Here is a 15433-nt window from a genome sequence, read left to right as displayed (position 1 = left end):
TGAGTAGTTAATCCTGCACTGTTTAAGTGATGGAGCACCTGTGGCCCTCCAGATGTTGTTGGCCTACAATTCCCATCATTCCCATTGTCTTGGAGCTGCTATTTTAATTTCCCATAATGTCCCAGAGTGAGGCTATGTTGGAAGCTGAATGGTGAAATGGCAGCTTCCAAGGCAGTCCCCTGGAGCTACCTGGGACTACTGCCACCTGACGCTACCACAAGGCAAGACAAAGGAGTCCCACTCATTCAGCAGGGGTTCCATCAAAATGCATTTTGCCAACCACCCCTGCCCCCACCCCCAAACCTGCACTCATAAACAACAGAGAAGGTAATTAATGTGGGGACAGCTGCACTTCAGACAGCAGGATGTTCCTGTGTCACCAACAACCAGTCTTGCATTTGGATTACTTTTCCTGCCATCTACTTTTCCGTGTGCAAGGGTTTATTTATTTTTTATGTAGAGAATTCAGTTATACAAAGCCTTGGCTGGCTTGGAACCATATTACTTAAGGGATTGCCCCATCCCATACATTCACATTCAGTCACTCTCATCTGTGGAACATGTACTTTTACAAGTGCCACACAATGTTCATCCTGCCTTTGCAAGTCATTCTTTTACTGTGGCATTACCTGGAACTCCTTGCCTATTGACATTACGCTGGCACCTTCACTATATTGTTTTATCTGCCTACTTAAACTTTTCTGTTTCAGCAGCCCCATTCAGACACATTATATAATTACATTTGTTTTAAATGAGCTATTGGTTTTATCTTTGCTTTTGATTTTGATTCTATGTATTTATGTATTCAATTGCTTTTTGTATTTTTGTCAATATAATTTTTGATATATAACTGAATCTCTATACTGTGTGGAGATTCTTTTTTTCCTAAGCATTTTGGAACTTAAAAAAATAAAAATACATACATACATACACATGCCCCCCCCCCCTGGCCTACAGTTGAAAGCAGTGCAGTCCAGATACTGGAGAGTTCCATCTCATCTGCTATTTGTAAAAAACAGGACCTTAGGAGGGTCTTGATGACATGGTACATGATTACCTGGACTAGATTTACTAATTAATGAAATTGTGACAACTAGAGGCCTTTTGGCACCTCCAGTCTTCAAAAATATAAGCAATGGTCACCCTTCCTTCTGTTTGAGAATGCCTGGCTGCAGCAGGAATGGAGGATAAGAGACTGACACTGAGACAAAGTTCAAGCACAGGTTTATTCTGCTGTTGACAGTGAACTAAAAAGCAACAGCCATGAACCAGGCAGTCCTATTACACCTGTCAGCTTCCTTTTCCTTAGGTCACATCCACACTATACATTTAAAGTGCTATGATAGCACCTTAGACATCAATGGCTTCCTCCAAAGCATTCTGGTAGCTGTAGTTCGTTAAGGTTGCTGACTGTTGTTAGGAAAATCCCTATTCCACTTGCAGAGGGTAGTCTAAGAATTTGTGTGATGGTGGCCTGTGTCTCATTGCTGCCCTTGTAGAACTGAGCAAAACAAAACTAGAATGGATTGTCCGCTCATTGTCTGCTCTGGGCAACAGCCACCACTTCCGTTCTCCACAATGGAGCAACTCCCTCCTATCCCTCCCTCAATGCAATCCCAAAATCTTAATCAAAGGTTGCCATGGGTGGGCAACTGCAATGCACCTGCTAAGAAGAGTCTCCTTGACCCTGCTCCTCTTCATATTGCACTCTGCTTGTTCATCCACCTCTCACTCTGGCTCATGCCATGGTGGTGGTGGAGGAGAAACAGCAGCTGATGCAACCACCGCCTGCTTGCTGATGGGCTCTCTGCCTAACAGGCATAAGTAGGCGGTAGCAATGATGTGGTAGAGGAGGAGGAGCAGATGTACAAATATTATGCATATACTGTACAAAAAATTAGATCAGTTGACTTTTCTATAAGTACATTTATGCACAACATAAATTAGAAAACGACAGGCATGTGATTCAGGTTCACTTGGGGTAACATTTATGCTGTGGTTCTTGAGCATAAAATACAGTAATGTGCACATACAGTTGAGCGCTAATGGGAATAGGGAAGCAAACTGAGGATGGTGAATATTTTCTAGTCTATAGGCCACACTCACTTCCAGGGCACATGCCAGCAGTGGGTGGGGACAGAGGCAAAAGCTAATGGGGCAACAAACGTTAATTGTACAATAGGGTAGTTTCTCCACATATTCACCCACTCCTTGGTTGGACTCGATGGCCCTTGTGGTCTCTTCCAACTCTATGATTCTATGATTCCTCTCCTCCCTCCAAATAAGCAAGAGGAATTAATCAGAGGTCAAGGATATATTCCAGGCAGGCAAAAAACTTTCCAGGAAGATGTCACTGAGGGCTGTGTGGTCTGGAAACAGCCCCAAGGGCCAGACAGACAGGCCTGAAGGACCTGAGGTAATTCATCCCTGAAGTAGACTGACAGAGGGAACGGGCTCTGGGATGGGGAGTGTCTTGATCAAGCACCCTTCAAAATCTACAAGCAATAGTGAATTTCCATCTCCATGGGTCATGCCCACCCACCAATGAAATACAGTGGTACCTTGGTTCTAAAACGCAATCCATTCCAGAAGACTGTTCAACTTCCAAGGCGTTTGAAAACCGAGACACAAAGGGCTGGCTGCAAGTTCAATGGAGAAAATGGAAAAACATGCAACGGAAGCCATTCAACTTCTGAGGTGCATTTGAAAATGGAAGCATTTACTTCTGGGTTTTGGGCATTTGAAAACCAAAACGTTCAGCTTCTGAGATGCTCGAAAACCAAGGTACCACTGTATAGGCTTTTCTGTAGGCAAAGAGCAGAATTCTAAAGACCATTGCTATAAATTATATCCAGGTTTTCTAGAAGTACATCAGCAAATATGTATAAACAGCAAAGGTGCAGTGGAGGAAAGCATATATTATGCATATATTATTATTATTATACCACCCTATACTTGGAGGTCTCAGGGCGGTTCACAGAATAAAATCAAAATATAAAACCGCAAAATAAAAACAGCAACCCAATAACACCCCCCTACAACCCAATAACACCCCCTATATAAATAGCACAAGCAGTTTGTTTTACATACACTGTGCTTAAAAAAGCTTAGTAAGCATATCTCGTGTGTGACTATTTCTTAATGACCAGGAAAATCGAGGCTGCAGTAGTTAGCAGCTAATACAATGGCATCAGTATTTATAACATCCTTAGGAAGCAATGGGAAAATCCACTCCACCTTACGGGGGGGGGGGGAGGGGGGAGCAGGCAATTCTTCTGAAAACCTCATCAGTGAACAGGAGCATCAGAAACCACAAAACTTGTCTTAGTAACAGAAAGTCGCTTTCGGCTTGCCAGAATTCTTTCCTATGCCATTATCATGAAGAAATGCAGAGTAAATTGCTGCTGCTGGAGCCGAAATAATCGCAGATCCCAAGACTACCACTGCGTATCTGCAGTTAATGTGGCACCTGCAGAGATTCAGGAGCACATGTGCAAGGAAGAACACATTCCTGAAAACTAAAGGACATAATTGCTCTCTGCTCCTGGAGGGAACCACTCAGGTTGCAAATAAGCACTCTGCTTCTTTCAGGGGCATGTACTGTACGTGAAAGCTATAACTCGTGAGATGGTGAAAAAGAAAAGAAAAATTGTATTTTTATTCCAGGAAGGAATAAAAATGCTGAAATCAACTAGATTTATGAAAGATGCGAAGATGCCTTAATGGGTCCTCCTCCTCCTCCTTCTTCTTCCTATTATTAACCTGCTCTTTGCCCTAAGGTCTCAGGGTGGATTACAACTCTAAAACAAAATATTAAAAACAGCGTAAAACAACCACCAAAATTAAGGTGGGTTTGGAAAATATACAACTCAAGTGTCAAAAGCCAGGGTAAAAAGGTGCATCTTCAGCATTCACCAAAGGTGATATAAGGTGCCAAACACACCTTTGGTGAGTGCCACAACTTAGGAGCTGCCAAAGAGAAAGTTCCCTCTCCCAGACCAGCCCCCACAAGCTTCTGAGGATGATGGAGCAATCAAGAGATCCCCCTCCACTGATCTTAGCACCTGAGAGAGTCTGTATGGGAAGTTTTCAGGTACCTGAATATTGCATTTCTGCATAATGCCTTTTGGGCGATATTAAATGTTAGAAATTATGCTAATAGCCGGCTCTGAGGCTTGCCTCTGAAAATGCTTGCTGGGGAGCAACTGGAGGAAAGGGCTATTGCCCCCATGCCCTTTTTGTGGGTTTCCCATAAGCATCTGGCTACTGTAGGGAAGAGGACACTGGACCAGACAAGTATTTTGTCTGATGCTGCAGCAAGTCTCATTTCATTTCTTTTTAATGAAAGATTGTCTCCCTTGTAGATACCAGGTTATACCTATGCCACTATAATTATTTTAGATATACTTGCTTTTAAAACAGGTATTTCTTATTTCACCTGTACTTTATCAATAATTAGATCACAAACACCACTTGAGACAGCAGGCTTGGGAAAGAACTGGAAAGTGTTGCAGCTGTTTTAAAACAGGGGTTATACGAGATCTAAAAGAAACTCCAGCCAGAAATCTGGTAGCTGCTGCATTTTGGACCAATTAAGGTTTCTGGGTCGTCTTCAAGGGCAGCACCACATAGTGCACATTGCAATAATCAATGAAAGCAGCGGCTTTCCAGGGTCTTAAACAGAAATCTGGAAGAAAACAAAATGAAAAACAGAAATCTTTTTAACTAGATATGCCAATGATAAAATCTGGGTCTTTTTGCATGCCAAACAGGTGCTGTATGCCACTGAGCTTGGCTCCCCCCCCCTCCACATTGATTCCTATCAGCCCTGAAATTGTCACAGCAGTGCTGTTTCCTAGGGACAATGTTCTTGTGACACTGCTCTGAGAGATGGCAGGAGGGTATGCCTGGTCTGAGCCCAGATGCTCACCCTGCTGTCCCTCCAGTGATTCATCAGTGCTGCAAAAATGCTGCTTCCACGGGCAGCACTGTCACAACTGCTGTCTGTTGGGCATAGGAATGGATGCACAGGCTCACTCCATCATACCTGGGGCAAGCAGACCTCTTGTTTCATTTATTTCAGGGAGCCACTATCCCCTCTGCCCTCTCACCTTGCTCTCTCTAATCCATCACTTTGAAAGAATATATCTTGCTGGAAGGCACACAAAAAAAAGATGTCGAGATTTCTCCATTGCACTTGAGTAGCGGGGGAGGGGGGATGTTTTGTATGAAATTTGCTATTTCAGTCTGCTCCAATGCCATTTGCTATTATATTGGCATCATGGTATAATTATTGCACACAACTCGTCAGTTTTACTGGAACTTAATGATGAATCTTTCTTTGAATAATAAAAAAGAGAATGATTAAGCATGATGAGGTGTCAGTTATGGGGGCAGGGAACATAATACCCTGGACTTTTTCAGAAGTGCTGTGAAAGGCAGATGGGTATATGATGGATATCCTATAGTACCTGACTTTTTGTCATGAAGCAGGAATTGTTATTGTTATTATTTATTAAATTTTTATACTGTCCTTCACCTGAAGATCACAGGACAGTTTGCAACATCGAAACACAAAAATCTGTACCATAATAACAAACAAAAACAATACCTTGCAAACTCATGATACTTTTGGGAAACAAATGCGCCTGACAAATATATGAATGAGGTACTTTAAAGAAAAGGTAAGAAAATGTACACAAATTTTACCATGCCACACGCATACATGACAGTCATCAAATGGAAGATGCTCAAATCTACTTTCCAAAATAAATGATGGTACCAGATTGAACCTTAGCAGGGTAAGAACTCTAAATATGTCATACGGTGGAGAATATTTTTCAGCCCAAGGGCCAGGCCACATTTTATTTATTTATAAAAATATGTACTATATACTACTGTACCATAAATATATATCACAGCAGTTTACAACAATATAAAACATAAAATCAAACAATAAAACAATAAAGACTTTAAAACAAGTTGAAAGTAAAAAGAAATTAAAAACAAACATCAGTAAACTACTACTATGTGGGGTGTACTCTTTATTGCCTGGCAGAACAGAAAAGTTTTCAGGAGGCATTTATAAGCTGGCACAGAAGGTGCCTGCTGAATCTCCACTGGCAAGGTGTTCTGCAGGACTAGGCCCTTGGCACTAAAGGTTTAATTTCTTGACATTCCCTTCTGGGCAACTTTCTGAGGGCCACATGACAGTGGTGGTTAGAGCCAGAGATAAAAAGTGTGGGGCAACTGACGTAATGTTTACTCATTCTTGCTCCTCTCTAGTCTCCATCCAGGCACTAGTATTGTACAAGGAATGCAAACTTTACCGTTGTACAACAGGTTGATTTCTACTCGCCTGTTCAACGCACCCCTCTCTATCCTCTGTTCAGTCAAGCAAGAGGCCTTGTCAGACCTCGAGAACACATCCCAGCCAGACAAAACCACACAGCGTGTGAAACAGGGTCAGCGGGGTGTGCAGTTTGGGAAGAATTCCAAGGGCCAGAACAAAAGGCAAGAAGGGTCAAAGGTGAGGAGGGCATGAGGTTCCACATCCCTGCTCTAGAGCAAGAGGGGATGGTCACTCAAGCAGGACAGGATGAGGAAAGACTCCTCTTGGCAGGAATTAAGATAGAATAGTGAAGTACAGGGCTTCCGTCCTCCCTGGTGTCCTATCTTCCCTTAATGTTTAGGCAGCCAGAGATTTTCCCTCATAAACCAGAAAACAAACGGAACCAAGCTCTCTCCCCCCCCCCCTTTCCAAAGGTTTCCCAAAGGGCACAAACAGACATACTTGCAGTGCAGGGAAACAGGAAGCGTTGGCCAGGATGTGATTCATAATGTGCATCCAAATAGATATATTTTCTATGCACATTATATCGTTCTCAATGGGAATCATGCAATGCGCACACCAGTGCACATTTTGGCAAAATTACAACTGTGTCAATGCTTAAGAGTGAGAGTAATTTGTGCTTCCTTTATGCTTACTGATGGGCACCATGTAGCCAGTTCTAAAAGGCTTTCATGACATCATCACATCCCATTAGACCCTATTTTCTCTAAGCTCAACTACTGTTAGCATATTGTAAGGCTGGAAGCTCAAAGATCTTTGCCAGGCCATTTTAAAAACCTTTAAAACAAAATTACAACCCTATAAATCTCTGCATAAATTAGGAGGTCCTCAAGGATGCAGAAACCACTGCTTGTTTTTGGTGGCTCTGTTTTCTTTCCTGATGGCTAGGTGCTTAAAGCTCTTGAGTTTCTATTAGAGAAAACAAGTGAGACCTGCAACAAAATGTTGAGGTGTATCTAGCACAAGCGTCAGGGAATGGATGTGGCAGTGAAAGCTCCTTCCAACTCTACAATTCTCTGATTCCACCTCCCACCTTGCAGTCTAAGTTTGAGACTACCAGTGCCTACCAGTCAATTTCCTAATGTCACAATTGAGAACAGGTGACCTGCATTTGCTCATGTGGTTTGACATCAAATCATGCAAGCAAAACAGTCTGTGAAGCACCAACAACCAACTGATCGTCAGTGCTCACAAAGTTCTGTCCTTAGCACTTCCCAACTACTTTTCATCCGCTGATTATCTACTCTTGAGAAGCCTTATGCAAGGGTCTTGCGGGCAGCAGTGGTGCCTGCAAAGCCCTTTCATCCAAGACCTACCTTTCCCTCCTCTCACCAGACATCATATGTGTTAGGCAGGTGGGTGTAGTTTGGATGGAGCAACCTAATTATGACAGGCATAATTAAGGCTTGCAGACCAGAAGTCCCCTGTCCATGGTTCCTGCCAGACAACCATATTCTCCTTGAGGATTGTGTAACCTGCATTTTACTCCGCTCACCCACTGAGCTTTCCATTTTATTTTCAGAATGACATTGGGAACATTGGTTTTGTTCCATGTAGTATCAGAGAGGGGATATTCCCAGGCCTAGGTGGAGATGCCAAGAATTGTACCTGGGAGAGGCAAAGCAGATGAACTATGAATGAGTTACAGCCATTCCCTTGACGTTCCACATGGCCTGGCACTTGAACATGCTCAGTCCTTATAAGGCTGTTTGGAGGGGTCAGCTTGTCTTGTTAGTTATTTTCAACAACTATGTTTGTACGTCTGCAAACTTCAGGGTTCTCGTAATTATGCCAAGACCTCCCTCTCTCATTTTCAGTGGCCGTATTTTGGCTCCAATATTCAAGGCACTCACAAACCACCTGAATTTGCTTTTAGAAGGTGTGTTGCTGAAACTGACCAGGAAATATACATCTTTAATTGTGCATTTGCTCACAAGAACAGGAAAACAGACACACACCATTTGATTTGGATTAAGTAGCAACATTTTTAAATGACTACTGCTGAGACCTGAAGCACATTGGATGTCTATGAGCCAGGCATTACCTCTCAGCCTAACCCTATCGCACAGGATTGTTGTGAGGATAAAATGGATGGGCAAAAGAACCATATACACTGCCTTGAGCTCCTTAGAGGAATGCATTTAAGGTTAATAATAATAATAATAATATATAAAACATAAAAACTTAAGAACATTTCCGTTGCAGATGCAGCCAGGGAAAGATGATCATTTAAAAGGCTTCTTGGAATTCATACATAATAAATAAAATGGCTGATGCCCATGCAATAAATCAATAGTTAATTAATTGTTGTTGTTAAAAGGCATACCCATTGCTTCTGCCAAGCCAGAGACTTTTTGGCCGTAGATATCTGTCTTATTCCAAGCAAAGGTATAGACCAAGTTGGTGACAGCAGGGAACCATTTCTGAGCCAGCCGCCCTTCAATTGTAACAGTAAGATGCACTTTTGTCATTCCGGGAGGGATGGTAGAATGTGTCATCACAATGCGTAGCAAGGTTTTGTATCCTGAAGTTCGGCTGCTCAGGTAGCTGAGCTTTGTAAAGCTGGAAGGGATGGGGATTTCCTCCTGGACCACCTGAAAAACAGTTGGGTGTGTTAATGTCACAGAAAATCACATCAGAGAAAACTCTAAGAAACTTGAAATCACGGTCTATCCTTCTGTTGTTTCTCAATGTGTGGATCTGCAGTTCCTATCCTTCCATTCACAAATGAAACCATCAATTCTTTCCGTAGCTCCCTTCACTCCTTAATTAATTGCACTGCTGCAATAATCAGCTCCATAAGCTTCGCTCCTTAACCCTCATCCTTTCCCTAAAAATCCAATACACAGGATAGCAAGACTGGACTACACACTCGAGGGTTGTCATATACTACTCTGGTTGCCCACCTTCAGGAAAATGGGTATAACAACACTGGGTTATGCTGGGCTGGCATAAGCCACACTTACTCATCAGTGACAGGGAAATAATAATGACATATTTGAATTTAATTTAGGGTTATGTTATTCTGTGACTGCCATTTAGGTCAGTTTCTCAGAACTAAAAAGGTTGGGAACCACTGACTTACATAAAAAAGCAAAATATTCAGTTCTTCATTTTAGCAAATAAAATCTAACACTTAGCTAAAGGCCATTAAATTATCCATCTTTAACACAAACAGGGGTCCCCATCCTAAGAGATAAAGGTAAAGGTAAAGGTACCCCTGCCCGTACGGGCCAGTCTTGACAGACTCTGGGGTTGTGCGCCCATCTCACTTAAGAGGCCAGGGGCCAGCGCTGTCCGGAGACACTTCCGGGTCACGTGGCCAGTGTGACATCGCTGCTCTGGCCAGAGCCAGAGCCGCACACGGAAACGCCGTTTACCTTCCCGCTGGTAAGCGGTCCCTATTTATCTACTTGCACCCGGAGGTGCTTTCGAACTGCTAGGTTGGCAGGCGCTGGGACCGAGCAGCGGGAGCGCACCCCGCCGCAGGGATTCGAACCGCCGACCTTTCGATCGGCAAGCCCTAGGCGCTGAGGCTTTAACCCACAGCGCCACCTGCGTCCCATAAGAGATAACCCTAAGAGATAACCAACTATTTATTGTCATTCCAGCAATGATATTACACCATTGGCATTTGCTCTTACCTGTAGTTCTGGTATAATTGTCCCCCTTTCTGGACATGATCCTCCGAACGATGTGAGAGGAAAAGGGAGGACAATGGGATTGGGGCTCACAAAGTTACTGATGTCACAGGATGGTGGGTCCACTTCTGCTCTTTGCATGACTACTTTGTCTATTACAATAAACCGATTCCAGGACAACCAAAGTGTCCTTTTCACAGAAAGAAAAGGAGATCTCTCAAAGACCAAGGTGACTGAGATGCCCCCAACAGCCACTAGGTCAAAACTGAAAAGACAAAAGAAGTCTATTTTAAAAATCTGATTCTAGTCCAATATAGCTTCAACAATACCCTTTTGAAAATCCATCTTTCCAACATTTGGGTTAAGCACTTTCTGTGTTAACCACTCTTCATAGGGCAAAGTGGGCATATTAATATTACCAATCTTTTAAAATTTTGAACCATCAAGTGATACAGCTGCTGCTCTCATATTACTGCCAAAAAATGCCTAAGTGTATGTATGCATTTAGTTATTTTATTATACTACATTAAAAACCCACGTTATACTGAAGCTCTTAGTGCAGCTTACAAGAAATAAAAACAAATTAAAATTCATTAACGAAGAAGCACAAATGCAATGTGAAAAAAAACTGGAGTCAAAACAGCATTGCAGTGTGTCTGTTGTTCAAACCCTTACTATTGTTACAGTCATACCTCAGGTTACAAATGCTTCGGGTTACGCGATTTTGGGTTGCACACTGCGCTGAACGGTTACTTCCGAGTTTTGGCGCTTGTGCATAAGTGCTAAATCGCGCTTTGCGCATGCGCAGAAGCACCAAATCGCGACCCGTGCGTGCGCAGATACGCAGGTCACAGGTTGCAAATGCTGCAGGTTGCGAACGTGCCTCCTGCACGGATCACGTTCGCAACCCGAGCATCCACTGTATTAAGCCTTTTGTGGGAGGTAGGCTGAATGCCTGGGCCCCCTTCAAATTCATAGAACAGCCAGGCTAGCTTCCTGACGAGGTGACAGCCTGGGTGATGGGCCATAAAGTGGAACAAAGGAAGGGGCTCTGTGCAAGATGGCAGATGGGTAGGCAACCCTCCATCAACATGCGGGCAGTTAGAAGGACGGAGGCTAGATTGCTGAGTGATGTGAACTAGAAGCTAGATGAAGCAAACCTGCAGAGAGGTAAGCTAGAGAGAACCAGAGAGATATCTGATTTCAGTTTGAATCCAAGGCTGCAGCTACGGGGGGGGGGGGGACAAGGCCATCTTGGGGTATTAATGCTGCGTGCCCCTCTGTTGTAGGCTCAGGTTGTATATATATATAAATAAACCATATATCATAAAGACACCACAGTCTCTGCTGAACTTCACTTCAAAGGAAACATGAATGCTGGGTAAGTGCCTAGAATCCACTTGGAGACTGAGTGTGTGTGCAACATTTTTGTTATGTTGGAAGCTGCCCAGAGTGGCTGGGGCAACCCAATCAGATGGGAGGGAAAATGAATGAATGAATGATGAAACAGCTGACCTGCCACTTACACCTTCACTCTTTGCCAACATGGCTGTTTGAGTACTGATATCCTACAATGTGAAGAAGCGGGTAAACAGTCAGTTGCTTACTCACATCCTAAGCCAATCAGCTTTGGGAGTTACTAGGTTGACCTGGCTGCATCAATGGCTGAGTACCTGTGCAAGATGGTTTGCTGGACACTGGTTGCAGAAGTTACTTGGAATGGTTATCCACTGACCTGCCTGCATCACATACCATGAAGAGTTTTCACATATATCACTGTGTGTTGAGCTGATAGACTGTGATAGAAAAGAGCTCTCTATCCCAGAAGAGGTATGGGGCATAAAATGGTATTAGACAGAGGAAATGATACAGTTTCTTATTATCATATGACTTTAACATCGATAGTCATGTAACGTAAGGCAGTGTAAATAGTTACTTCACTCTATTACTGGATGCATCTCTTATGGAAACCTTTGATGGTAACAAACTGTGATAGGAAGTCAGGCTTAATTATGCATATTCCATCACATTTCCCAAATGTTACACAGAAAGAAAGAAACAAAACTAGAGAGAGCACATTTGCATGCTACAGCTCTGTCAAGAGATAGGTAAATCAGAAATAATAATTAGGTGACTTGCTACCCTGGCATTTTAAAATCACAAAAAATATGGAATGGATATCAGCTCCATTACTTACTAGGCTTGACACTGCAATAGATTATTTACTCACAGTTTTAAAGTATTTATGCTGCTGTTGCAGTAAAAGGAAACCATACCATGAAATTGTGAACATAAGCTTTTTCTGCATTTGCAAACTTTAACTGGTTCAGTTGATTAATCCATAAGGCCCTATTTTAATCAGTACATCAAAATGTCAATTCACGAACTGTGTGTTAAGGGTGCACTTTTTAAAAAAACAGCAACTAATTTTTTGCACAGATGTGCTATTGCATTAGGGAAGGGGAAATTAATTATTATTATGTGAGTTTGTGGTGTTCATGTGCGTCAGCCTGAATAATGCCCTGAGTCCCTTCTGATTCCTGGGTTTCTGTATCTGTGGGGTAGAAAGTATGACAATCAGTTTGCCTAACCAGTTCCTCTATCTAGGTGATTTCATTTCATTTCACTATTTATTTATTTATTTATTTATTTATTTATTTATTTATTTATTTATGATTTGCAGTTAAACACATTTCAATAGTTTTACAATCATTCTAACATTTCAAAACTTGACTGACTTCATCCTCTTTCTGTGGTTCCTTAAATTTATTTTTTACATTTCCTGCCTATTCTAAATTAACTTAACTTATTCTTTTCTTCATCTACTTTAAATATATGCTCTTATGAGACTGTAGGTTATTATAATGATCCTGCCAATGTCCTTATCTGTTTACAGTTTGTTTGAAAATATTCAACAAACCATTTCCATTCTGTTATAAAAGTTTGTCATCTTGATTTCTTATTTTTTCTGGTAAGTTTCTCCATTTCTGCATACACTGGTACCTCGGTTTTCGAATGCCTCTGTAGTCGAACGTTTCAGAACTCAAATACCGAAAACTCGGAAGTAAATGCCTCCGTTTTTGAATGCGCCTCAGAAGTCGAATAGATTTCTGCAACAGATTACGTTTGGAAATCGAGGTACCACTGTATTCCACAAGTTTTGTATCCATATTCTTTCATTGGGATTTCTCCTTCTTTCCATTTCTGGGCAAATAACATTATTGCCGCTGTTGTCGCATACATGAATACATTTCTATACTGTTTAGGTAGTTCTTCCCCTATAATTCCCAAAAGTAAAGCTTTTGGGTGTGTGTGTTTTTTTACAAATGTTATTTTAAACATCTTTTTCAGTTCATTATAATCATTTCTCAGTAAGCTTTAATCTTACTATAAGACCACCATACATGATAAAAAAATACCTTCTTTCTCTTTGTATTTCCAACATGTATTTGATTTTGTTTTATACATTTTTGACAATTTAGTCAGTGTTTGATACTATGTTTATAACAGTAGTTTTCTCTTAAACTATAGCATGCTGTAAATTGAATCATTGAAGATTTTACTTGCTCATCCTTTGTCTCCCATGCCAATAATATCTTATAGATTTCAGACAGCACTTAAGTGGTATTTTTGTCTCCAACCAACTTTTATATATCTATAAAAAAATTCTCTAATTATGTGATTTGTAAATCCTTTATGTACTTTTAAATCCTTTGTAAATCCTTTATGTACAAATAGGCCTGCCAACCAAAAATATTACCATGACCTTCTAAATCTAAGATATGTGGATTCTCCAATGTCATCCATTCCTTCAACCATCAAGGGCAAAATGCTTCATAATATAAAGTCATACCCAGCAGGGAGAAACCTCCTCTGTCTTTTACATCTTTCACTATTTTATATTTTATTCTTGTTCTCCCCCGCCCCTGCTAGATATATTTAGAAATATATTTTTGCCATACATTGAAACAATCTGTCTTGTTGATCACCAGAATTGATTGAAACAAAAACAACATTACTGACAACACATTCATTTTTATAGATTGACTATAGCCTGTCTAGGTGATTTTAAGACAATAGCCTTAGCTGGCCATTTAAGGACCATGAGTAGCATAACCAAAGAAGTTGCTGTGCACCATATGGCAAATGGGTAGGCCTTTCTCCTTCCTGCCTGTCTGGTAGCTAGAAGGACAACAGCCAAGGTAGTGGTGCGTGAACTCATCGGAAAAACAAGTCAAGAAGCTGGACTTGCTTGATTTGTGCTGGATCCAAAGCTGTCACTAATGGAGAAGCGATATCTGTTGGGTTGTTAATGCTGTGAGCCTCTCCACCTTAGGTTCAGGTTGCATATTGGTGTCAATAAACCACATATCCCAAAGATACAACAGGCTCCACTGTCTCTCATTCCAACAAAACTGAACGCTGGGTAAGTGCCTGAAACTCCTGGAATCTCTTGTCGCTCAGAGATTGGGGTGGCATATAACAATTACTGTTATTTCAATTTATTAGTTGCTTGCCACGTAAGAAACCTTCAAGTGACTTACAAAAATGTAAAAGTCCAAAGCATGATGTAAAATCAGAAAAAAGTAAAAGTGGTACAATGAATACAACAAAAGCCATACAATCACCTATAAAACAATAGTACAATCGCCTATAAAACAATAGTAAAAATAAAGCGTTGAAGGTATATTTTATTTTCTGACGAGGACTTTTGTTCATTTATGTTTGTTATAGTGCACGTAGTATGTCTCAGAATGGTATATTTTGTAATGGAGAAAATTTCATGTAATTTGAAATTTAAATAAGGACTAGAACCTTGGGATTTTTTATTACTTATAGAGCAACATCAATATTCTCAAGAAAACTACCATCACAAGACTCGGTAATTTGGAATTATACAGAAACTACCAATGTGCCTTATTCAAATACATACAAATTTCACCTTTCTACTCAACCCACAGACTGCATTTACCATGCATATGGTAAATAAAACATATTTATTTTGTTTTGTGTTAATGTTCTCTATTTCTGATCTTTTGTTATAGCTGCTTTACTTGTCTTTTATCGACTGAAAAATTAACTAAAAATATTTACCAAAAATTGTATATTTTGCTGATTTGCATTAAAATAAAATCAAGTAACTTATCAGTTTAAAAGACAGACGAGTCTCCAGACTTAATTATTTAATTAGTTGACAGCCAAGTTATTTTCAACAACTGAATTAACCAAATGCTTCTCAAAAATGAAGTAAAATAGTACCAGAAGACACAGAATAAACTATCTCACCTTCCATCCTGTCGGCTGATGGTGTATCCATAATCATTGTGGTTTTGGAAACTCACATTCACGCCAACCAGGGGGGTTCCATCTATCGCTACCACCTGGCCTCGAACAACACAAGCACGTCTGCAATAAGACAGGGTGAAATGAGCATAAACAA

At 41.0% G+C, this 15433-nt stretch overlaps 1 protein-coding gene and 1 long non-coding RNA gene across 11 annotated transcripts in view; one reads left to right on the top strand and one right to left on the bottom strand.

The window, feature by feature from the left end:
- LOC307207744 overlaps positions 1–15433 on the top strand; it is a 962945-nt gene that overhangs the window by 121002 nt on the left and 826510 nt on the right. The window lies entirely within an intron of this gene.
- TENM1 (teneurin transmembrane protein 1) overlaps positions 1–15433 on the bottom strand; it is a 399682-nt gene that overhangs the window by 100932 nt on the left and 283317 nt on the right. For all 10 annotated transcript variants that reach the window (XM_079961576.1, XM_079961584.1, XM_079961581.1 and 7 more), the window contains 3 exons: positions 15280–15399; positions 9997–10258; positions 8679–8946 (listed from right to left, as the gene is read on the bottom strand). In XM_079961576.1, coding sequence (XP_079817702.1) covers positions 8679–8946; positions 9997–10258; positions 15280–15399 — 650 coding nt within the window. The remainder of the gene's footprint in view (positions 1–8678; positions 8947–9996; positions 10259–15279; positions 15400–15433) is intronic.

Source organism: Podarcis cretensis (genome assembly GCF_951804945.1).
Source record: "Podarcis cretensis genome assembly, chromosome: Z".
Classification (NCBI taxonomy): domain Eukaryota; kingdom Metazoa; phylum Chordata; class Lepidosauria; order Squamata; family Lacertidae; genus Podarcis; species Podarcis cretensis.
Note: the sequence above shows the minus strand (reverse complement) of the source record. Positions and strands in the feature narration are given on the sequence as shown.